The 26792-nt window shown below is 45.6% G+C and overlaps 1 protein-coding gene across 2 annotated transcripts in view; it reads right to left on the reverse strand.

Moving 5' to 3' along the window:
* Positions 1 to 26792, reverse strand: part of LOC138284067 (3',5'-cyclic-AMP phosphodiesterase 4D) — a 1206532-nt gene that overhangs the window by 502048 nt on the left and 677692 nt on the right. The window contains exon 1 of one of the 2 annotated variants that reach the window (XM_069222477.1): positions 15358 to 15538. The exons of the other annotated variant lie outside the window; for it this stretch is intronic. Coding sequence (XP_069078578.1) covers positions 15358 to 15422 — 65 coding nt within the window. The 5' untranslated portion in view covers positions 15423 to 15538. Of the gene's footprint in view, positions 1 to 15357; positions 15539 to 26792 lie in introns of those variants that run through there. 2 annotated transcript variants of the gene reach the window in all.

Below are 26792 nucleotides of genomic sequence, written 5' to 3' on the forward strand. Positions count from 1 at the left end.
GCTTTTGCCCATTTTATATTTTACTGGTAATGTTTTGAGAACTTTAGTTTGTGTGATTTTACACAAGGCTTGCAACCAAAGTAATTCAGCCTGTGACAAAACTCAATGTGGAATGGTAGTTTGTACAACGAACTGGAACAAACCAGCTGGAACACATATTCCCTATGCGCACCATTGGTGGGTCACATATTCACTCTGCGCCTGTCAAGTAGGCGTTCTGTCAGGCTGAACAATAAAACCCTGTTTGACCTGTCAGCCATAGGCTGGTCTTCCTCCCAACTTTTTGCCTTCCTCTTCCACTTTTTCTGACCTTGTTTTTGCTGGTAGTAGGCCGCACAGAAGAGGAGCTATGTCAAGTCCGCTGGATCCCCAGGCTGGCAGACCACCATAGGCTCACTCCAAAGAGTCCAGGACTGGGGTGGCAACACTTGGCAGTGCAGGCTCACAAATGGCAGTGTCCAGTGGGGATGCAAAGCTGCTGGAACCCTGTTAAGTCCCTCAGGCTTCAGATCAGGAGGCCAGCCAACAACCCCTTGGAGTCACTCTGGGTCTGAGTACAAGAGATGCAGGTCTAGTCCTTCTCACCCAGGCAAGGGGCGGCAGGAAGCAAGTTAGCACAGCAAATCAGGAGTCCAGCAGAGTGCAGTCCAGCAGAGTGGCAGTCCTTCAGAAGCACAGCAGTCCTTCTTCCTGGCATTGTATCCACGGGTCCAGAAGTGCACTGAAGAGCTGGCATCTCAGGTTCAGTATTTACATCCTGGTGTCCTGGCTCTGGGGGGTGAGAGAAACTTCTAGACAGTGGCTTTGAAATGCAAGAAATCCCCTGCTTCCGCGCCCTGGCTCCAAGCTGGCTGTGTATGTGGAAAAGGCACAGCCTATTTAGGTGTAAGTGAGGCTGTGCTGGCTCCTCCCTCTCATCCTGCCCGGAATGGTCCATCAAGTCACACCTAACTTCCCAATGTGTGTGGCTCTCAAAGAGGAACACACAAAACTCAATTGCCAACTACACCCAGACATGTGACACAGAGACAGGCTGCAATGACTAAATGGCTAACGCAGGAAAACGTAAACTTTCTAAAAGTGGCATTCCAAAACTGTAAAGGAAAATTTGACTTCACCATAAAAGAAGATTTTTCATTACAACTCCAAAGACACCAAACATGAACTTTTACCTGTTCCCAATTGGAAGTGATAGCTTATTAAATGTATTAAGGTAACTCCAAAGTTATTCTATGGGAGAGAAAGACCTTTCAATAATTAAAAACAAATAAGAGAGTTTTTTCCTATCAGGACATGCAAAACTTAAAAACACATGTCCTACATTTTAAATACTTTGCACAGTGACCTGTGGGCTATTTAGGACCACGCTAGGGGTGAAACGTATTAAACAGAAAGGCTTGAGCTTCTAAAGAGGTTTATTTTTCCAGGTCAAAATGGCAGTTTAAAACTGCAAACACAAGTTACAATGGTAAGCCTGAGACAGGTTTGCAAGGCTACTGAAGTGGGTGGCACAACAAGTGCTGCAGGCCCACTAGTAGCATTTAATTTACAGGCCCTGGGTAAATGTAGTATCACTTAATTATGCCAATTGGGGGTAAGCCAACTCTATCATATTCAGAAGAGAGAGCACAGGCACTTTAGCACGGTTTGGCAGTCGTAAAGTACACAGAGTCCTAAGGTCTACAAAAATAGATAGAAAAATGTGGAGGAGTAAGGCAAAACGTTTGGGAGAAGACCACTCTAAGGCTGACAGGCTTAATATGGAGTATGCTGAACTAGGAGCCACATTACTATTGCCATACCTTCAATGTTGTACTCTCTCATCTAACCAGAAATATTTTTACTTATTCAATATACTTTTCTTGTACAACAAATACTGGGGACGAAAAATCACATTTATTTATAAATATTACCAATTCAAAACTCTCTGCTGCTTTTTCATTTCTATTCCCACAATCATCTTTCCATGATAACTTTGGTGATAACAAACAAGACTGACGCAAGGTTCCAGATGCTGTTAAATCTTTGCTTACAGTTTCATGGAATCACACACCATCAAGCACCCTGACTGTGGAATCTCATTGCTGTATTCAGGGTACTCCAAATGATACCACCAGAAACAATAGATAATTGTAGACATTTCAGAAACTGAGACTGCCTGCACTACCCCAACCAGACACCTACAATTGTAAGGTCATCGGTCTATTTCTCAGTAATACCTCTAATCATTGGGCTTATAAGTACCTCCTAGTCATCAGGTGCTGTCTCTGAGAAATATAGACATCCTATCATTACCTCCAACTCACAAGAGTACATGCACGATTATACACTAAAGAAAGATCATGCATGCATGCATATGCAAATTATTTGACGTCTGAAAAGATGTTGATAACAAAACCACTACAACCCTAGGGCCTCATTAAGAGTTTGGCAGGGGGCAAAGGCTGCCCAACAAACTCTTTAGGATGGAAGACTGCCAGCCCGGTCTTCCGCCCACTGGCCCTATTAAGTGTTTCTCGCTGGGCCAGCAGGTGGAAACAGTGTTTTCGCCCGCTGGCCCAGTGAGAAACTCACCGCAACATTGATGCCAGCTCATAATCAAGCTGGCGGCAATGTTGCGGTGTGATGGGTGCGACAGCACCAGTCTCACTTCAAGCACGATGGGGTTGTCCATGGGGGCCCCTGCACTGGCCATGCCAAGTGCGTGGGCAGTGCAGAGGGCCCCATGAGCCCCCAGCACCCTGCCTCTGCCAGCCTTTGCATGGCGGTGAAAACCGCCACGCAAAGGCTGGCGGACACAGGGGTCGTAATCCCTAGGGCAGCGCTGCTTGCAGCGCTGCCTGGCGGATTAAGACCGCCGGCACCGCCAGGCTGTCGATCGGAGGCAACCTGGCTGTGCCGGCGGACGGACCAAGGCGCTTTCACCACAGTCAAATGTGGAGGCCTGACTGCCGTATTGCGGCGGTCCGACCACCACTGCAGCCCTGGCGGTCTCAGGACCGCCAGGGTCTTAATACCGGCCTTAGTGACCAGCTACTGAAGTCAGCAGAAGGCATCACTCATGAATTGTGTGCAACTTGTAATTTCAGTTCAGTAGAGTGCTAGTAAAACCTTTTTTTAAATGATTAAACGAGAAAATGTCTGCAAAAATGTACTGTGCTGGAAAACCCTGACATTTTGCAGATTTTTTCAGCATAATAACCAAAACCGCCTTCAATTTTGTCACTTAAATTGTAGATGAAAATGCAAATTACTTTTTTAGGGATGACATTTGTCTGAATAAACTAGAGCATTTCACCAGAGGCATGCATGGAAAAAACAATCACAATTTTGCAGCCGCACTTTAGAGTCTGGTACTTGTTTTCCCTTAGAAGTTTGCTTTTGACTAAATAAAACTGAACAGGCTGAGATGACCCTGAATACATGGGTCCTACATTGGCCATATTGTATCGCAGCGGTGACTTGTAAAATAGAACTTGAGATCACAAATTTCTGGGAGGATATTAGTTTTGCCTGTAATGACTAGAATTTGCACATTACTGGCACCCTTCTTATGACATGCAAAATGTTTTAAAATGTAAATGATTTAAATGTTCACAACATCCTTAATTCTGGTGAAAGGTAAAAGGTAAAACTCTGCCTACACCTGCTTAGTTGTGGTTGTGAGATTTGAAACTGTCCACCAGAATTCTATATATCTGGTATAGAGCTGAATATTTCGACCCAATGTGAATTTCTTGCTATTTGACTATATTTATGGAATTCTGGTTGAGGGACAATAGCCTTTCTTTCAATTGCCACACATAGTTCCTCAACTCTACATCCAGAAAGTACTACCCACTTGTGAAATAATTAGCATTGCTATTTCCATTCCTAAAACATGAACATGTTGATTTAGCAGCATCTTCATCTGGATTTAAAAAAAATAAAGTTCTACCCAGTTCCCCTCCTTGCACATAAGAGGAAGTAGGTTCAGGAAGCAACCCTGAATTTCCAACCCAAGACGGGGTCCGTCAACTTGTGGATGAAGGAAGGTGATTGTTGAGTTGCATCAAGAGAAGGTGGAAAAATGCTGGTTTTCCTCATCCACCCACTGGTGCCCAGATGCCAATAAGTGCTCCAGTGGGTTTACATGCTGCAGGCGCAATGTGCTTCTGGGCGGGTTGGGTGGATGGAGTGGTGTTGGTTGGTCAGGGGAGATGGTTGTTAGTGTGTTGACCGGCATGCTATCAGCGTACTGAGCGTATGTGCATTGCACCCTGTTTTGTCTCAGGCTTGCTTATATGGGGAGAATAATGCATAAAGCTGGCTGATACCGGAAAATGTTGCACTATTCTTGATAATACTGGGGTACGGGTCGCCTCCGGATATTATGAATGACAGGATGCAGAAATTCTAAAAGTTCCAACTGGAATTTCAATGAATTAATGGTTACCTCTTCATCCTGCCCTGAACCACGCACACTGGAACCTGGAATTTAACGCTTTGAAGTCTATTCTAATCATGAGAGCTAAAGCCAGTTATTTTAGTTACCTATTCAGAACGGCGAGCTAACTTCTGATGGGGAAGAGGCGTGTCAAAAAGCACAGTTTCTATATGCCTCCCACAATTTATTCATCAAGCTTCAGCCAGGTACCGCCAGTCAGCAGTCAACGTCTTGAACAAAATCAACCTGACTCACTAATCCAACTTCATCCACTCACCAGCCATATAATGTACATTTATAAAAATTAAACCTTTCAGACATACTAATCAGACTCTGATATGATACTGATGCTCACTTTGTGTGATGCCTTATGCTATAGGAGGGTTTTAGCAACGGGGAGCTCAATGCCCATATTATGATATGCCTGTACTATTAATGAGGACTGGGGTTACACTGTTTTTTTAATACTGTTTTATTTCCAACAATTCTGAGCAGTAAGATTGCTGAATGGAAAGATCTACCTAAGCAAGTTAGGCAGATCTGATTTTTAGGTCTGGCTTAGATACAGCTTTAGTTTTGTTAATCTTATGTAATAAAAAAAATCATAAATAAAAAATACATATGCATAGAAAGAGTGGCATTGGGCTGCCCTCTTCATTCAGTGCTCTGTTCAGACTTTGCTTCTGCCCACCACAGCATGGGGCAACGCGTCAGCACACGCCAACCAATGGCTCTCCTGCTCTGCCTGTCAGCAGCCTCTACCTGATCACATCTGCATCCGAAGACGTGCTCTTCACTGCCAGGGCTCTTAAGCCAATGTTTCTCGTTCTTTCCATTCATTAACCTTTATTTTTTTTTCTAGTCTTTCACGTTAGAGTAATTCAAAGGCACCAGTACTTTCACTTAGAACCAATAAAAGTATTTCCTCTGATGTTCTTTAAACCTAGTTCTAGATGCACTTGCCTGAGAGAAAGCACCAGCGACGTTCCATTCCTGCTCTTGTGGGATTTAAATTCAAATATTATAAGATGGGTTTGCAAGTTTTCATTCACATCAAATCGTGTAGCCGGCTTTCCTTCGTATTAGCATTCCTCAGATTCTAACTTTATCCCTGGAATTCCTGCAGAAAAGAGACAGCTTGGATAGGTTCTGGCCTGCAGTGGAATTTACCCCGGGCCTTCTGTGAATGTGCTTTCGTCGGAATTCGGATGTCCATTACAGAGATGCACTGTACCTATTTGTTGTCACAACATTTATAAAATGTGGCAAGACAAACCGCCTTCATGCCTTGTTTGTACCGCTGTACCTCGGACATTACCGTACTTCTTTAATCATTCTTCTGTTTTTAAGGGCGTGCTTGCACTGACACTCGTCTCCTTCCTCCGGCACTGCTGTGATCTCAGTCTCGGTTTTAAGCCACCACATGTTGTCTACTGTGCATTTAATTGCCAACGCGTGCTCCAATCAGCATGAAACGGCTCAAAGAAAGCCAAGGGGCATTCAGCAGCAGGGAGAGATGGAGCAGATAATAACAGAGACAGGGGCGTATTGCCCCTGTCTCTGGGCAGCAGGACAGACATTCTCGCTGCAGAATAGGGACACTTTTATTCTGACTTTTATAAAACTGAACAATTTCAAAAATGTGTAGTTGCAAGGTCATGAACTTTGCAACTTCTCCCATACCTAGTTATTATCATTCGATTTAAGGGTTCCAAATTTACTGAACTCAGGAGAATTGAAGATTGGGTTGCTCTGGTCAGGATCCGGGCTCATGATCCCATGACAGCAGATGTCAGCAGTGAGTGCTTATATCACTCTGTTATCCTGCAGACTTCTCAGTCAATGCGTCTTGATTACTGAACGTAGGTGCCTCGCACACTGCCTTCGCAATATCTGAGTGAAGGAGTTCTGTCACTTCTATTTTGAAGACAAACATTTCTACTTCACAAGAAGGTGCTATGCTAGGAACTGTGCCCAAAAGATTACAACCCATTTCTAAATGTTACTCCTAGGGTATATAACGCATTCTGGTTCACCTAGATCTCAATAATAGATTCTGTGAAATAAAGAACACAGAGTCATGGACCATGATTCACCAAAATGGCAATGGTAGTAAAAGTGACATCAAGCACTCTTTAACCCCTAGGGTGGCCCACCTGCTCCATCCTAAAGTCCCCAACAGTCTCCTATTTGCTGCAGAGGGGCTAATGCAAGGGCAAGGGGTGGAAAGCAGCACAGAAAAGAAACAAGACACTTAGGCCCAGATTTAGAAACATGTCAAAGAATACAGCTCAGCAGTCAAAGGCGCAGTACACATGCCAAGTTGGCAAATTTAGGAGAAACAAAGCAATTTCTCCCTTTAAAGCCTGCTTCAAAGTGACATTCGTTTTTGGTGCAAACGAACTTTGCGCTAGAAAGTAACCCCTCCTCCCCCCCCAAAAAACAACATTTCGCCCATTGGGATACCCAAGACAGGCCGGGGCAGTAGCTGCTACCCTTGGGTACCTCTTATTGACATTCATCCATTTAATAAGTGAAAAGCACTGCTTTTGAACCTGAGCAGATCCTCGCATGTGTACCTCCCCATGTAATTGCCCCCAGGATCCTGCTTTCTTCAGAGATGTGCTGGACTACGTACACTGTGGGAGCTGCTAGCACATTGCCTACAGTTAATCTACACACATATTATGATTTCTGCTGTAGAGTAATCATAGCAAAAACTGCACACTAGATCTTATTAGGGCTGGAAAAAGGAGCGTTACAGTTTAGTTTCATTCAACATTTTAATACAGTTAGGAAAAGAGACGGTATTGATGCAATTTAAAGAAAAACTATTGGTGAAAGCAATAGCCTAGTGGTGGCTGTCAACTATTTGACTTTATCAGTGCTTGTTTTTTAATATGTTTTGCGAAACTTTATTGTTGGTAAAGATGTCAATCTAAAACATAACTGACTAAAAATATTTTTGCTTCTTGCCTCAAAAAGCAGACAATTACAATGGTATTCCCTGGCACTGAAGAGGACTTTGTTGTGTGTGGATGTGGTCCTCCTGGAAGGGAAGAACTCTCTCACAAACAGTAACTTTAGCCAGTGGTGGAAGCTGGCTGCCTCACTGCCTCATGCTGCATGTTGTAGAGGGCAGAAGAGAAATGCGACTGACAAGAACAGGCTCATGGATGAAGATGGCTGGCTAAAGTCCCTATAGGCAATAACATCATACATATCATTTACGTCAAATGAAAAGGTCATGACTACGCCAAATCTAATGAGAACACATACATGCAAGAAACTGGCATGTCACAGTATTGGCACTTCTGAGTGAGGTATCACTGCATACTTTTACCAGATAACATGTACTGAGGTCCTTATAATCCTTGCGGCTGACCTGAGTGGCAATCAAGCACAGCATATCCACACAAAGGGGGAAGGCTATAATCTTCCTAACAAGAGAGTGCCTTCTCCACAGCAGTTTTACATAAGAGCTCTTACTCAAACTCTTCTGTGGGATCAAGGATCAATGACGTGACCTTGTATGGGCACATCTCCATCCCAGATAGCTAAGGAAGGTTGTTTGTAACAGACACCTGCAATAACATGCTATCTTGTATGATATTTTGTTTTGGAACTTTTCTGTGGGAATCCTTTTCCTGAACTGGCAAGCAGGTGCTCTTTCAGATTCCCATGCATCGGTCAGCACGGAAAAATCTGTTTTTGTGCTGCAGGGGTGTACTATTTTGTCTAGAAACAAGGTTATGCTAAATAAATACTCTTGAATTGTGGTGGCCAGAACTAAAACACCAATGAGGATAGATATGTTTGGAACGTTAGTTCCATGTCATGAATCAAAGTATATTGAGGGTAGCATTGCAGATTCAAAATAATGTAATTCTTTTAATCTTTGGAAACCAATGTTGCTGTTTTTTTAATTTATCAGGAGTTGTTTCTTAAGCAAAATCTCGTGCTGCTGTGTTGCAAATGTGACTGACTGCTGGCACAGTGAGCCAGGCGTGAGCAAGGTTCCTAAATAAAAAAAACACACAGTAAGGAAACCAGGAGCAGCATGAAAAGCACACTCTTTCTGCCTTGGATGTAGCCTCATCACACCAAAGCTAGGCCAGCTATGATAAGTTTGCTTCTTATAGCACCAAATACTTGCAAACCGATGTTCTGAGGCACTTTTGTTTCAGAAAAAGAGAGGAGAATGGAATCATGGGAAGGGGCGTGATGGTACTGCCAGCTCCATCGGGCATCTGTGCCTCCTGTGGCAGAAAGCATTGCTCTGGACCTTCCCTCAGCTTTCTCCGCTAACATGTAGGGGCATATTTAAGAAAAGTGGCGCTGCACAGAGTGCAGTTCTACTTTTCTTGTGCCCTTTACTGCCCCCCTACTGCCACCATGTGTGCGTCGTATTTAAAATACAGACCACCATGGCGCAGGGTAGGGGCAATAATGTCATTTTTTATGATGCTATTGATGTGCTCTGCAGGAGTAGCACCAACATTTTGGTGCTACTCCTGCAGAGTACATAGGGGCCCATTCTAAAGAATGGAAGCCCCCTTCTAACGCCTGCTCTTCAGCAGGCATTAAAAGTGCTGAGAAAAATGATGCAAGGAAATCTCATAGATGGCGCAGACATAATGTAGCGCAAAGGGTTACAAAGTGTAATAATGGCATGGGGATTTTAACCATCTAACGAAATATTAGCCTGAAAAAATGATGCTAATTTGTTGGTAGATGACGCTAGGGGCTCTTAAATATGCCCCGTAGTCTCTGTACCAGTAGATGAACCTTCTACTGCTTCCCGCAGGTTAGCTTTCAGATGGTGCCCTCCTGGGCTTTAACAGATGGTCTCAAGAGCGCCACCTACTGTCACAGTTAAAGCACAGCAGATTGGAGTTCCCAGGCGGTCCTATGTAGATGGACAATCTGAGGGGTTGTTTCCCTCAGCCACAGTAAAATGCGAAGTAAACAAGTCGTAGCCCAGCAGTTTCAGAAAGGTTAGGGGTGCAGTAATCTCACTCATGGGTTGTCAGGCCCTAGCCCCAATCTCTGATGGTTAGCTGTACATACTGTGGGGAGAACACAGTAAGGTGACTAATGCATAATTTGGGCATGTTGTTATATCCACGTATATACTGTATTCATGTATAATGGCAATTTACACCCTTTTTCGAAATCCTATTTTTCCACATGCGTTCACATGAGTGCCTCGCACACACTACCTTATATTTTTCTGGTTAATGCATAATTTACGCATGCATACATCAGTACGTTTTTCAGGTCGAAGCTTGACTTACACCCAGAAAAATCTTTGTGTACTGGCTTTATTCTTAGGAGAATCTTGCCAGGTGAGGAATTCTAGAAAGAAACCACCGTACCTACATCAAGACAACAACAGCAAGAACCGTTTCAGGGGCAGTGGCTGCATTTTGAATGTGGGGGACAGTTGTTGGCATAGCAAAATCTACGACACTGCAGAGATGGTCAAACACACACACACCAGCACAGACCAGTGCGCACACACCAGCACATACATGCACACAGAACCCAGCACACACACCCACTTCAGTGCTGCACGAGAAGTGGGAACACCTTCTGAACGTGAGGCACAGTTGTTGGCATAGCATACTCTGTTACACTGCAGAGATGAGCAAACACACACACACGCCAGCACAGGCCAGTGAAGCACACACACACACACTCCAGCACACACCAGTGCATGCTCAAACACAACAGCACATGCATGCACACACACCATACACACAGACACCAACACACACACTTCAGATGCTGCACGAGAAGTGGGCACACCTTCTGAATGTGGGACACAGTTGTTGGCATAGCATACTCTGTTACACTGCAGAGATGAGCAAACACACACACACGCCAGCACAGGCCAGTGAAGCACACACACACACACTCCAGCACACACCAGTGCATGCTCAAACACAACAGCACATGCATGCACACACACCATACACACAGACACCAACACACACACTTCAGATGCTGCACGAGAAGTGGGCACACCTTCTGAATGTGGGACACAGTTGTTGGCATAGCATAGTCTGTAACACTGCAGAGATGAACAAACACACACACCAGCACAGACCAGTGCGCACACACCATACACACAGAAACCAACACACACACACAGATCAGTGCTGCACGAGAAGTGGGCACACCTTCTGAACGTGAGGCACAGTTGTTGGCAAAGCATAGTCTGTTACACTGCAGAGATGAACAAACACACACACACCAGCACAGACCAGTGCGCACACACACACACACACACCAGCACACACCAGTGCACGCTCACACACCACCACATGCATGCACACACACCATACACACAGACACCAACACACACACTTCAGATGCTGCATGAGAAGTGGGCACACCTTTAGAATGGGGGCACAGTTGTTGGCATAGCACAGTCTGTAACATTGCAGAGATGATCAAACACACACACCAGCACGGACCAGTGCGTGCACACACACACCAGCACATGCATGCGCACACACACCATACACAGAGACACCAGCACACACTTCAGGTGCTGCACGAGAAGTGGGCACACCTTCTGAATGTGGGGCACAGTTGTTGGCATAGCATAGTCTGTAACACTGCAGAGATGATCAAACACACATACCAGCACAGACCTGTGTGCACACACACACACACCAGCACATGCATGCACACACACCGTACACAGAGACACCAGCACACACTTCAGGTGCTGCACGAGAAGTGGGCACACCTTCTGAATGTGGGGCACAGTTGTCGGTATAGCATAGACTGTAACACTGCAGAGATGATCAAAAACACATACCAGCAAAGACCAGTGTGTGCACACACACACACACCAGCACATGCATGCACACACACCGTACACAGAGACACCAGCACACACTTCAGGTGCTGCACGAGAAGTGGACACACCTTCTGAATGTGGGGCACAGTTGTTGGCATAGCATAGTCTGTAACACTGCGGTGATGATCAAACACACATACCAGCACAGACCAGTGTGTGCACACACACACACACACACACACACCAGCACATGCATGCACACAAACCATACACAGAGACACCAGCACACACTTCAGGTGCTGCACGAGAAGTGGGCACACCTTCTAAATGTGGGGCACAGTTGTCGGTATAGCATAGTCGGTTACACTGCTGAGAAGAACAAGCAAACACACACCTCTCTTGTGCTACAGATGGCGCGGGCTTTCCTACACGCCTTGGAAGTGTGAAAACTCGTGTAGAGAACAAAGCAGTGAAAATCAAATTCACTAAAACGTATAAACCACAAGGAAGTGTAGAACAACCGCAAACTTGAAAAGAGAAATCCAGCAAGAACAACTTGTAGACTGGTGATTTTCCCTTAAGAGCGCCACTGCTAGGATGGGAGTCTTGTAATTGTAGCATTTCCTTCCCAGTCAGAGAGCGGGAATGAGGCAGCGCCTGCGGAGAGTGTGGTCACATATGAGCTAATGTTAGCCAGTCCGCACTGTAAGGACCAGGTGCCGAGAGGACAGAGACTGCTGGTGTGCATTCTCACATCACAGGGACAAGGGGGGCACAGGGAAGGTTGCAACCAATTCACAGCCTCCGGATCGAGCAGAGGTGACCATCTTGGGAACAGCAGCTGGTCATGCTGGGCTGTGCATGAGCAGTCCCAGTCTCATTACCCCCCACTGCATGGATGCAAAGGGCGGGAGTAGTTATTCTGTGGAAGAGTCTGGAAGAGGGATGCTTGAAGAAATGCTGAACACCTAAAAGAAGCGCGAGCCCTGGTCACAGGGAAACTCCAGATATCCCTTTGGGCAGAATAAGGCTCAAATGTGCTGGGGGGAAACCCCAAACATGCAGAAAAGAGAGTGATGCTCGGTGGAGGAGAATCGTCAGACATTTCTGGGTGCAGAATGAGTTTCTGGGAGGGAGTCCGCTGCAGTAACCCTCAGTGCAGACTGCACCCCGAAACTCAAAGGGTAGGAACTCTCTGCTCTTGAGTGCAGAGTGATAGTGAGAAAGCAGAGGCCCCACACACTCCTGAATCCAGAGGGATATGATTGAAGCAGAGACCCCACAAACTCCTAAACTCAGAGGGATATGAGGAAGGCAGACACCCCACACATTCCTGAGTGCAGAGTAACATTGAGGAAGGAGAGACCGCAGAGGAAGACAGAGGAAGAGAAGATGTCATGTACTCCTGGACGTCTAGTAAGATTGAGGACGGGGAGACGTCATGCATTCCTGCAGTTAGCTCCAACAATTCATAAATGAAAAGCACTCTTTAAAATCTCAGATATTATTGAGTGGGAAGTGGGGGTCCTGTTGGGAACAGGTAGGAGCACCATTTTACTACATCCTTTGCCAGAACTGAGACAGGCGAGTGTGGAGTGGGTTACTGCAGCAAGCTGTGCTTAGATGCAGAGACAGGCCTAGAATAAAATGTTAATTCGTTTATTTGGAAGCTTGTCTTGCCAGTTATCAATAAATGGATGTTTAAGTTGTACATAAGTATGTGTGGTGTGTCAATCTCTCAACAGACCTGTCAGACACCATGTCACAGCTCTCCAGCAGACACGCCCACCACCAAGTACTAGCAGCAATAAGAACATGAAATGCAATGTCCACAATTAATATTATGGGTTACATCCCTCACAAGACAGAGGTAAATATCGGGCCACAGTTAAAGACAGACTAGCCGAGCCCCAGCCTTGATTGGTTTTGAAGGTCGCCAAAGAGCATCAGATCAGTCGAACATTGCAACGCTTTACTAATGCTACCTCCTGATTATGTTAGATTATTACTGCCCAGGTACAGTGATGATCATACTGCTCCATCAGGTTTGCATTATTCGTCATTTCCCATGTGCCAAAATAACCATATTGTCCCATCAGGTTTATCCATTCAGCAAAGGCCAATAGCCCAAGAGGTGGACCCACAGCATGCATCAGATACCACAATGAAGCCAGAGTTGCAGAGAGTGGCCTGTCGCTGCCCCCATCAAGGCTAACTCCAGTCTAATCATTGACAGCGTTGTGGTGGGAAGGACATTGAATGTCACCCTGGATGGTATCAAGATTCTTCACACCCAATGAAGCACAAGGGGCGAAGCAGGCCTCACATGCCATATAGACAGAAGGACTATTCATACAAATTATTAACTAGTATATCAGTAGAAGGCCTGCACAGTCAGCATCACATTGTTATTTTTCTTTGTCCACATTCATGGATATATTCACTTATTGTAGCCGGGTACCATCGACATCCATTCTCTGCACTTGGTGTTGGTTCTTACCATCACAAACCAACACTTTTCTTTTGGTCTCTGGCTGTTATCCCTGCAGTACTCTTCCAGTGAAGCGAGGAGAAAATAACAGCAAAGCTCCAAATGCTCCCTGCACTGAAACAATGCCCCAGGAGTCACCTTGGGCAATGGATGTTGCTAAGCCACTGCTGAGGTATTAGCAGCATCCCTTCTGTACCAATCACCTCTGATTTTATAGAGAGAGAGGTGGACATAGCTACCACTTAGCACAACAAATCCTCTAGGCACAATCGCACACCCAAACTCCCCAAACTTTTCAGTAGACCAGAGGGTAGCCATTTTGTGCTCTGGTCTCCAGGGGATCGATATGGATGATCCGACCTGCCACCCGTGCGCTAGTAGATGCCTTCCAGGCTGCATCAGCAAGGTTTTCGCGGTAGAGACTGAAACCTTAAACGTAAGATAAGGATCCCTGGACAAGCCTTTTTCCTTAGCTGGCTGTAATTATCCTCAATCATCTTGGGAAAAACAGGATAAGTAGCATTGTTTCTTCATCGGCGCTGGAGGAAATGCTCATTTGGATATTAGTGGGAAGGCGCCTGGAATGTTGCTGCTCTTTGCTCTTGGGAGATGGTGAAGCAGACACAGAAACTTGCAAGAGGGAAAAGAGTAGATGCAAATCTGCACTTCCGGCTACCACACGCACATTCTCTCGAGTTATGCCAAATAAGGTCAGCGTGACCTTTCGAAGCTATTAACATGACCCAAGAGAAGGACAAATTTGATAAGACATCCTGGGAACACACTGAAGAGTTACGACCTGAGAGTACATGCATCTGAGCGAGAAACAACCCTCATCCCACAGTAAAATACCAGACTTTTAATCTTCCACACGGATAATATTCTGCCGTCAGTGGCGGCGGCGGGTATTGCATAACCAGTTATGCAACTTAAGAATGTAGTAGGAAAGCGCCTAGGCACTTAATGCTCAGATGCAGCAGGGCGCTATGGAAAAACAAATACATTATAGGCTCACACGAGAAACCAGCTAAGAATAGTTCCAGGGTTGTCACTGCCCTTACTAATAAGTCTCTCGTCACATCGCATTATACCAATTACATTAGTTTGTTAAACGCAGCACATATACAATACATCTTGTTTTAAATATGGTATATTTACACAGTGCTCTCGCTGCAAACAGTAATCTGGCGCTTTATATTTCTGAAAAACTTGGTTTACATCAGCCAACGACAACTGCAAAGAAAAAGGGTATGCCATGTAGTGTCAAGGTGAGATGAAATAGCACGGAAGGCGCTTTGCCCTTGAAGTCAGACTTTAAAAGCAATGTTGTTCAGACTCAAAAGCCAATCTAGGACGTTTATGTACATTCCAGTACGCGTCAGCCTGAAACAGCTCTGCCAAAGCACACACTGGAGCTATAAACACTCCGTGCCAAGAAAAGAGGGTAGAGTCTCACACTGAATGGCTGCCCCCAAAGTGCCATAGTCATATCCCCACGTCACGAAACGGTGTGATCCTGGGCACGTCGCCTTATCTCTCTCCACCGGTTCCATCACTTGTTCAATTTGAGAGAAATAATAAGTACACGAAACAAAACTAACTGAAAGTAGGTAAAGAGGAACTTACCAAGCGCCATCTGCCGCCCTTAAGGAGCTTGTGGAGCGCGATCTTGGCTTCATAATAATACTCATTTTGTAATCGAATTGCGGAGCCTTTGAGCATTGACAGTTTCACCGGTCCTGCCGCTCGCATGTCACACGCTCATGGAGGACAACGATTGTTGTCGAAGTCCGAGGGCACAGGGATGCTCGCGCTGTTCCCGCGGGGATCCGGCATGGCTCGGACCCGCTCTCTGCGCAAAGACGAGCTGCGAGCTGGGTGAGTCCGATCTACAGACCCAAGCACTTGTCACGTGGACTGACGAGCCCCCTTCTCTCCGAGCTTGCCCCAGCCCCGTACTGCTAAGAAGCGGTGCCGCCGCCAGCCTCGCATCGCCGGGGAAGGAAGAGCAGCCGGAGTGGCTTCTCCATGGGACCCTCGGCTGCTGGCGGAGCGCCTTGGTGTCTTGCGCGCGGTTTCCAAGGGAAGATGTTTAAAGGTTGCCTCAGTTCCTCCCAACTCCAGTTGCAGGAAGAGAGCGCAGATGTGAGGAAACACCTATTAGGCTTCCGTAGAGGTGAGCCTGTCAGGAAGGCTGCGTGAGGTCACCGCGAGGGATGGAGCAATGCCTCCCCGCACCTCGGGCTGCTCACGGCACAGCCTCCGGTCCTCCCCAAGACGACACGGACAGCATCTGTGAATGAAACACAACGCTTCCCGGGGCGAACTCTGACGTCAGTCAAAGAGCAACTCGAGAACCTCAAGGCGCCTAATGGAAAATGCAAGATCCCTGGGGAGTCCACAGCAATTACTTACAACTCGGACTAACACAACAAGGGGTTAAGTGCACTGTGCAAATACCTTCACAGTGATGTGTGCATATGAATGTGTAGCAATCTAAGTACTATTCCTGGTTTACAAGAGCAGAAGGCAATCTCTTCTCTTCAGTACGAGATCCAATTTTTAGAACCACAAACTTTCCCCACACACCTACCTTTAGCGGCCATGAGGCAGAGGAGATTCATTAATGTAGTACCAGGCATGCATACAAGATGATGTGAATTACCAAAATAACATACTCTATTTTGTTCCTAGCAGCAATTGTTTATAAATGTTGTGACCTTGGCCACGCCTTTTCATATTTCCTTATTGGTCTGTGGCCAAGACATTGATCTACCCATACAAGTGGCAGATGAGGAAGTGCACAGGGGGCTGGGACACTTTTCAGTGTGCTTTTTTTTTTTTTTTTATATAGCGCAAACTCGATCCGAAGGTCCCTGCCTTGAAAAAGCTGGTGGAAAGCCAGAGTTGGGACCACAGGGGGGACCCCTGCACTGCTCATGACCATTACATGGGCAGTGCAGATTCCCCCTGTCAGCTCCCTCAGAACGCATAGGCAGACAGTGCTCATTCCAAAGGAGCTATGTGCAGCACTATTGAGCCGAGGCCAATGCCGTTGCACTGTTTTTGCTGGAAACATCGTAATACAATGGTGGTGAGGCCACCAGCTTGAAGGCTGCCTCCCCACTGCTATTGGAGTTCGGGTGGTCAGACTGCTGAATTCATAATCAGGAGCAAACCGATTTGCCTGAATCACAGGATGTTGGGCTAACCCCTAGACTCAAACCTGGTTCCCCAGCTCCAAAGTCGGCAGCTTTGGTCGCTACACCACATCCTCTCCAGGCCTGTCCAGTAAAATAGCAAGGATTCTGAAGAAAAGTTGTGTTAATACCAGTGATTTTAGTAAATTAAAAAAATACCTTCAACAGCAGATTATGGGGTAAGGCCTCCGATACATTGTTATGTTCAAGCAAGGTCCAGTGCTGCTTAGCTGCTTATTGGAATATATATATATATATATATATATATACATATATATATATACATATATATATATATATATATATATATATATATATATATATGATTTATGCAGCACAAACATGCCCAAAAGTGTTGCAGCACGAGCATCCGATTACATTACATTAGATTTATTTAGATTTAAGAATGGGCAATTAATTTGCCCAGCACCAACACGAATCCTCAAACCTGGTTCCCCAGATCCAAAGTCGGTAGTTCTGGCCGTTAGGTCCATCCAATACACAAGTAGGATGATTGTGAATGATTACTTATAGTGCTGAAATAGCTTTGTGAAGTAAAAAAAAACACAGTAAAAATATTGGAAAGTTCCCATGGAGTCTTACTTGGCAATATTTGCATGGGGTTGTTTTATAACTGGATTTTGGACATAGTTCAGCACATTCACACCAATGGTGCTGGAACACTTTTCAGAATGAAAATGCTGACACCAATGCTACATCAATGAAGTCATAGAGATTATGAAAAAATCCTGGCTTCACACAAAGTGCACCAGATGTTATCAGCTGGAGATTGGTAAGGGTGTAGCATGTAGCTGGTAGTGTATTGCAGAGCACAGTGGTAGCACACTTCCATTTAAACACAACACATTTTCAATTGAAATGTCTATTAGATTTGCACATACCGTTTTACTGTTAAAACTATATAGCATACAAATGATAAAGTTTCGAAATCGGGTTCAGTGATTATCATTTGCGAATCAAAAAGTAAAAGTGTGTTAATTTATCTTGTTTCCTATTAAAATCTCTGTTTCTATGGCACTTCAGAATTACACAAAATGTGCACCATTTTTGCTTACATAACTGCCGATATATTCTGAAATATGTGTGCAGTTCATTTACATGTATTTACATTTTGTTGTGTGTTACAAAAAATCACATCATACAGCCTTTCCTTTTACACTCCACGTACCCCAGCAGGATTGTCACAGAGTTTACTTGAAAAGCTCCTCTCACTTTGCAGTCAGAGAAAGATTAGTGAACAACATTCCCCATGTTAAAAGCATAAGCAGCAATTTGCCAGAAGCCGCAGTCTGACATTTGACCTGTCTTTGAAGTACAACAAATGTGACAAGACAAATATAAACTGTAAAGGCATTTTTATTTATTGCTCTTTTGGACCCACCAGTGGGCCACGATCCACAGTTGAACACAATATACACAATAAATCACCTTCTGATATGGGTTAGTAGAGGCATGTTACCCCACAATGACACTACAAGCAGAAACCGAACAAAGGGAAAGTGAACTTTTCATCCTTCTGTTGTTGAATAATTGAGTGGCTGTAGAACAGGCAATAACACACCTATTACAGACAACACTTAGACCTATTAAAAGAGCTATATAAAAACGTGCTTTTATAATATCACAATCTCAGAATTTCTCCCCAGCTGGTATTCTCCAGTCACAAATTCCTTGTCCGCTGTCATTGCTACAGTCTGTGCCCAAATCTCATAGGCTGCAGCATGGTAGCACGAGCAGTGGCATAGAGAACACTCTATTCTAGAAGCTCATGCAGGGGCTGCCAAGGGGCTGATGGTCTGGTGACCTGGGTCACACTTAAACATTAATTAGTTGCTTATGGGTATCGTCTGTCTCCAGAAAAAGGGCCTGATTCACAAAGTGCATGTTTTAGTACATAAAGTAGTAGTATAGTAGTACTCCTTACTTACTACAAAATGCAATTCAGAAACCTACAAATGTAAATCTCCACTTTCACCTCTTCTGTTTTGTCTATGGAGATATCTTCATGTAAATTTACTATGTGGTAAATGTGGGATGGACCTGAGAAAGTGACTGAATGGGAGGGGTTTAGGCTACAGTAAGAGGGGGTTTAGGAAAGGTTAGGTAGGGGTTAAGGGAAGGATGTGAACCCACTGACAAAAGAGTAAGGGCCTAATTACGGATTTGGCGGTCTGAGGTCCGCCACACTCGCAGTGGCTGTCGGACTGCTGTAGTTCTGGCGGTCTGACCCTCACATTACGAATTTGGTGGGCAGCCCCGCCAACCTACCGTCTTCTCTGCCGGGATCGGAGATCCCGATGGGCGGATGGCAGTGAAGGATGGAATCAACCAGGGCAACGCTGATCTCAGCACTGCCCTGCTGATTTCAACCTTGTTCTCCGCCATCCTTTTATGGTAGTTTCATGAAAAGGCTGGCAGAGAACAGGTGCAGGGGGCCAAAGGGGGGCCCTTGCGCTGCCCATGCCCGTGGCATGGGCAGTGAAAAGGTTGCCCTGCCCAGCACCCTCATAATGCGCACTGTCTGCTATGCAGACAGTGCGCATTATGAGGGTGCTGGTGTCCCCTGCGGGCGGCAGCATTGCCACCGGCTCGATTACGGCCACTTTCCTACTGGGCTGACCGGCGGAAACCAAGGCTTCTGCCGGTCAGCCCAGTGGGAAAGTCTTAATGGGGCCAGCGGGGAGGTAGTCAGCACGGTGGTAACCACCTCGTCGGGAGTTTGGAAGATGGATTTTTCTGTCTGCCAAACTAATAATTTGGCCCTAAGTCCTTTGCTACTCATTAACTGCACTTCTAAAATTACTAAAGCCACAAAAGACCACAAACTTTAGTTAATATGCTCAAACTCAGTACTGGACTTAGTCCAGAACCACTTCACACACATCCAATCACTATTACAGCAGTACTCTCCAACAGAAAATAATGGAGGTAGGGACTTAGGGCCCGATGATGATTTTGGTAGTCTGACTGCTGAGCTGCTGTTGTGGCGGTCGGGAGAAAGGCGCCATGTCAACGCCATTCTGACTGCCACATTACGACACTACCGCCGGGCTGTTGGTGTGTCTGCAGTGGTGGCACTGAGGTGGCATGCTTAGGCTCAAAAAGTGAGCCAGAAGCACATGCCGCTGCAGTGCAGCGCCAGATGCACCTCAGGTGCACTGTTGCCATGCACAATGTGGTGCATGGCAAACAGTGTGCACCCACAGTACAGGTACAGGGGGGCACAACATGTGCTCCAGCCACAATGCCCAATGGACAAAATGAGCCCTGGTACCCTGTTTGGGGCCCCTTCATTACCTTTTCGCCAAGCTTTTCATAGCAGCATCCCTGCCATGATAGGCTCGGCAGAAAGGTAGGTTGTGATCAGCATGGCGGTGCCAGAATCGGCACTGCTGCAACTGATCACAGCTTTCTCTACCAAGATCCTGGCAGTTGCAGCCGTCTTGCGGCAGTCCAACCGCCATCTTTGTACTCTGGTGGTCGGACTGCCGAGGAGGCGATGGTCAGACCTCCACCGCAGGTACGGTGGTCCCAGGACCGTCGTACTCGTAATCAGGCCCTTAAACTAAAAATCCATAAGAAATAATGTTAAATGAAAATAGCATTATTTAAACTAGTTTACCCCACTGCACCCCTCCCACCCAGGGCCTTAATGGGGGTTGCTATGCGACCTCACTGAGCAGGTCCTGAACCAGCTTCCCTGCTCTGCGCTATGCCCTTAGCGCTTGCTCCTGCTTGGTCCTGCTCCTGCTTGGCCCCTGTTGTTCACCTGCTCCTGTATGCTGCCCCTCTTATGCTCAGACTCCCTCTGCCCTCCCCTGCTGTTTTTTCCTGCTTTTTTGCTGGCCATCCGCTATCCCCCATCATGCCCCTCCCACCCCAGGACCTACTTAATGGCGGTTGCTGCACGACCCCAGTGAGCAGGTCCTGAACCAGCTCCCCCGCTCTATGCTGTGCCCTTAGCGCTTGTTCCTGCTTGGCCCCTGTTGTTCATCTGCTCCTGCTTGCTGCCCCTTCTGCGCTCAGGCCCCGCCACCTCCCCTGCCAGCTGTTACCACTTTTTCATCGCCCATCTGCCCCTCTCACCCAGGACCTACTTAATGGTGGTCACTGCGCAACTTCACAGCGAGCACGCTAAAGGCGCATCAAAGGCAAGGCGTGTGCACCCATCTGCACCTGGACAACGCCCAGCACCAGGAACCCTGGATCTCCCACTATCCGCTGATAATCTGCCACTGAACTCCGGGCCCTGGCCCCCAGGAATCGGGACAACAACTGCTGCATCTCTTCACCCCGGACTACAATCGGACCCATCACCTGCCTCCAATGCCACTTCACCTGCAGCACCAAGACCCACACCACTCCAGTACCGCTGCCCTCCAAGCCCTTCATAGCCTACTGCTCAACGCAAGATCCTTCTGCAAACACAGACACAGAAATATGGGAAACCGTACCCACTCTCAGACCGGACCTGATGTTCATCACCGAGACCTGGCTCACATCTGCCTCTGCCCTCGACATCACCTGCGCTACCCCGCAAGGATACAAACTGATCCACAAACACCACCACAACAAGCACAGGGGAGGCATTGGCATCATGCATACAGACAACCTCTTGTGTACCACCTTTGAAGAGGAGGCATCCCACATCACGGAACAACAAAACTTCCTAATCCAAACTGATGCCAGAACAACCATCAGGGGAACTCTCATGTATAGACCCCCTGGGCCAGCTCCCACCTTCTGCAATGCCATAGCTGACCTAATCGCCCCCTAAACATCAACTCAACAGACCATATATTTATAGGAGATCTGAATTTCCATCTAGATGAGCCCAGTGACCACACCACCACCAATCTCCTGCACAACCTAAGCAACATCAGACTCAAACAACTAGTCACCACCCTCAGGCACACCACAGGTCACAACCGAGACCCCATCTTCACAGCCAGCAAAAAAATCAAGTTCTTCCACACAGTGGAGATCACATGGAGTGACCACCGCCTGATACACTTCTCCATAACCAGCAGACCGGAGCAGTCCACAACACCCACACCGCCCCCTCTCCGCAGATGGGGAAAAGTCACATAGACCCAATGGACCACCGTCCTCCAGTCTAGCTAACCCATCCTCTTTGGCATCCTCAAACAAGACGCCGGCAACCTATCGAAATGGATCCTCAATGGTGCCAACAAAGTCGCCCCCGCAGGGTGCTTCACCTCCAGAAGATCCAGCAAGCCCGCAATGTGTTCACCCCTGAACTACGCGCGCTCAAGAGAGCATGCAAAAGCTAGAAAGATGGTGGCGCAGTAGCAGGGACTTGACAGACCGCACCACCTTCAAAGATGCTCTGAACTAATATCATCTCTTCCTCAGAGAAGCAAAAAAAGTCATCCTACTCAGCCAAATCAAGGAGAGCACCAAACGCCCAAAGGAACTCTTCAAGATCATCAAAGAGTTCTTCTGCCCAGCAGAATCCAACTCACCCAGACCCACTGCGACTTACTAGCCAACTATTTCCACGACAAAATCATAGCAATCTACAGAGACGTTCACCCTAGGCCACCAGAATCAAACACCTACTGACTCTGTCTGAGGACTCCCCCAGCCACCTCCACACCAACTGGAAGCCACTATCCATCCAGGAAACAGTCGCCCTCATGATTTCGACACACTCTGGCTCACCCAGCGACACATGCCCACATTTCATCTTCAACCTAGGCCAGAAGGAAATCAGCAGCATTCTCTCTCCCAGTCCTTCCTCGACCACAGAAAGAAAGCGGCCTTGATTCTGCTAGACCTCTCTGCCACATTTGACACCATCTCTCACTACTCCCTCCCCTCCAGATTCCACACATCAGGATTTGAAGCATCAACCTCAAATGGATCCACATCTTCATCACAGGTCGCACCCAGACAGTGCGCCTCCCACCTTTCTCCTCAGAACCTAAAAGCAACATATGCAGCATCCCCCAGGGATCCTCTCTCAGCCCCACCCTTTTCAACATTTACATGACACAGTTGGTCAAGATTGTTTGTTCCCATGGACTCAACATCATCTCATATGTCGACGGCATCCAACTCAGACTCTTGCTTTCTGAAGACCATGCCACCCCCAGAGATAACTTCAGAAACACCATGACACACGTCGCCGAATGGATGAATTCCAACTGCTTGAAACTGAACATGGACAAGACTGAGGTGATTATCTTCAGAAGCAGCCCCTTCTCCATGCCTACCTTGCTGCAAAGATCTGGCACAACTTCCCCCTCCCCACCTACGCACCTCAGACAACCTCCTTGACTTCAGGAGAAAGCTAAAGGCATGGTTCTTTGAGGAGCAGCTACTGACTCACAGTAACAGCCCACAGTTCCTGGATACCCCCTGGGGTGATAAGCCACGCTTTACAAACCTAATGATTGATTGATTGAGGGAAGCATAAAATGGGGGCTGTAAGTGAGGTATCAGAAAGATGCAGTAAAGCAAAGGCTGGTGTAACCTCCCTTTTCATTGTGGTAGTAATGTTAGAGAACCAGAAGCCTGTGCACGTCCTGACCGGAACCAGGAAGTTTGAGTGCACCTCACTAATCATTAGCTGCACAAACACATTCTTTCGCTGAGTGTTTTGTACAGAAAGGAGAACAATGCAGTTGGGCTTGTTGCCTCTCCTAAAATTCGTATTATATTTTAAACACTATACAGTTGTGGGATACAATTCTCAAAATCACAATGATAACATTTCACATAGGTTTCTTTATTCTTTCATTAAGTTTTTCAAAAGAAACCATTTTTATTGACACATAACAATTTCAGCGGGTTACAGTAGCATAATGGCACAGAGCAGAGTACAGACAGACAAGGTTAACATTCAAAATCAGTCTTACACATGGTGGGCGCGTGTTCATGTTGCAGTACCATTTTAGATAAGAACTAACAACTAAAGAAGTAGAAGTAAGAAAAATCCCACCCACCCCCTCAGGAAATCTCACCAGGGTCAGTCAGAGATATAACAGCAAGAGTAGGAACATTGAAAATCGAAATACTCCAAATGAAGGGACCGGAGAGTGATCAGACCAAGCACCTCAGCAGGAGGAAGAGACAAAGAGACTGATAATATTGGTAGGGTAGAGAGGGGAAATGGGGGTTCCATCACCTAGATGTGATCCTGCAATGAGAGCTACAATAAGGGTTGGGATTCCTCAAAAGGCTGAGGAAAAAAAATATTATTTCATTAGATAATGTGAAAACCCTTATCACTTGTATTATACTACATATACACGTGATTCCATAAAAACTACTAGGAAGGATATTTTCCTCTGACCTAAGCACTGTAACAGCTCATGTGTCAGGAACCTCAGTAACTCACTGAGGGAGCTTAGGATCCTCCTGTAACTCCCTAGGATAGCAACAATTTAAAGAGACCTTATCATGATTTATAAAGCCAAGATACTGCCCACACTTATATATGGGAATTAAAATGTGCCTTATATATGTTGGTAGTATATAAACAAAGTGAAGGGGCAAATCCTATGCAGGCTTTATGGTGTGAATGCCTCTATTCCAGCCCAAGCTCTTTGTTGCCTACCTGCCATGTCTCTGCCCACTTTCTGTTTTATTTTGTTTTATTGGCTGGCATTCACAGTCTCTGGGGAGGCAAAGGTACTTCCGAAATATAAATGTGATCTCCTCGTGGTGGCCTGTGCTGACAGGGACTCCTGCGATTTCTCCTTAAAATAATTGTTGTGATTGTTGCATAATTGGGTATTATCTGTGGTACACATTTAATTCTTGTGATGTTTACTAAGAATTGCCCTATACATGAGTACCTCTAAGTATCGTATTACCTGTACAGCATTTGTGGTGACATGTGGAGATTTATATGTTTATGGTGATACCTGGTGATTTGGTTCCCTAACCAACATATTGTATTTTCATGCCCTCCTGTTAAAGGGTATATTGTTTTAGCTACTGGTACTGTCAGAACAACAAGTACTATTTAGTGGTGACAAAAGGGGCACAGTGCTTGTTTCATGTCACTTTGGCCTATATGTATATATATATATATATATATATATATATATATATATATATATATATATATATATATATATATATATGCATTTCTTTTATACAATCCTATGTGGAGTCTCTTTTGTGGTGTAATCGTTGTTACTAGTATGAGCGTGTCACACAAATGCTTTTTACATATTGCTTCTGATGATAAGCCTGGGTGCTCTGTGCCAAGCTACCAGAGGTTCAGCACAGGTTATCTATGGCGTATAACTTACTCCTTCCCTGACCAGAGTGGTGGGTTCTGCCTATTTTAGGTGTATACCCTGGCCAACCAGAAACTCAATTACTAACACAGCATGCTTGGTTTTGAAGCGTTAATGCATGCACCGTTAGCACATAATATAAATACATATAGAAGGGAGTCAGCAAGGGAGAGGGCTAAAGTTGTAAAACAGCCTCTCATGCACTTCAGTGAAAGCACACGGGTGATGGTAGACAGATACACTCTAACAGGCAATAGTATTTGGTAAGAGGTAAACACCCCACTGGGCTGAGCCAAGACATAATCAACAGTGTCTGAAGCACACAACTGAAAGTGGCTAGTCAAAGAAAGCCAATTAAAGTTGATGGATCCAAAGCCCACTCTTTGTATTAGCCAGAGGTAGCTGCAATAGGGTAGTGATAGGATCACATATCCATAGGAAAACCTTTTTTTCGGTTGCTAATTACTTTGGCTCCGTTTAACAAATCTTCATAAAACTTTTTTTTTAAAGTGTTATCCATCTCTGCTCTTCCTGCAAAGGTTTAAGTTGATCTGTCAAGGCAGGGCCGAGGAAAAGGGGGGTCCGAAACACATTTTCCCTTTGCAGTTTTCCATAGGAAAATTAAACACATCTGCAGTCAAAAGGGCTGAACAGAATGACACCAAATTTGACAGAAAGAAGAATCTTGATCCAGAAAGTGTGTTTTTTTGTGATATGGTGTAATATGTGCCCTAATGTTATTATAACTTGTGCTCTCCGCAGGTACCGAAAATTACCTCTCATATCACGTCATACACAACATGTTCAATGACATTATTGATAACGTCACTGTAACATCTGAAATTATTTTATTGATGGCACTGGGGGTAGTTGGGGGGGTTAGGTGCAGTTATTTTAGCACAAGCTATAGTTACTTGAGATAACTAGAACTAGTGAACTTCCATTGTTTTATTAGTTTAAAACGTTATGTTTTAAGTTACCTTTCCGCCTAATTATAATGTTGCTTCAAGCTTTGCTTTATTCAGTGAATATTATTCACAATAGCACAATTTAACAGGTGCACTGTCAAAACCCATACCTAAAAAGAAGCATCAGTGGCTGCTATCTATTATGTTATACTGTGTGCATTTCAGTCAGAATATTTGAGCCGAGTAGTCCCTAGTGTTGCTAACAGTTGGAAGTGGTGGGGACTATGCTGTTAGTCTGGAGTACTGCACTGAGGTACTGTACAAAAACATTTTCACTTTGTACAGAAATGTGGTAGACTACAAACTGAAATACCAGCTTTCTACTTCACAGCATTTTGAAGAAAATTGACTTGGATATGAGGCGATTGCCATAGATACCGAGGGAAGAAGCAGATAAATTGCCGCAGCATTACACAGATCAGCGTACTGTAATTCCAAGTCATTATCTGCAATGTCTTTGTATAATGAAAGAGAGCTACAAATGTCAAATGCTTCAGGCAGCCAGATCATCAAATTGTTCCCCAGAGTGGTTGAATTGAATGCACAATGCGGTGCACGATGAGGTCACATTGAAAGCTCGAGGTACAATTTTAATG

The sequence above is a fragment of the Pleurodeles waltl genome, chromosome 1_1 (assembly GCF_031143425.1).
Source record: "Pleurodeles waltl isolate 20211129_DDA chromosome 1_1, aPleWal1.hap1.20221129, whole genome shotgun sequence".
Taxonomy (NCBI): domain Eukaryota; kingdom Metazoa; phylum Chordata; class Amphibia; order Caudata; family Salamandridae; genus Pleurodeles; species Pleurodeles waltl.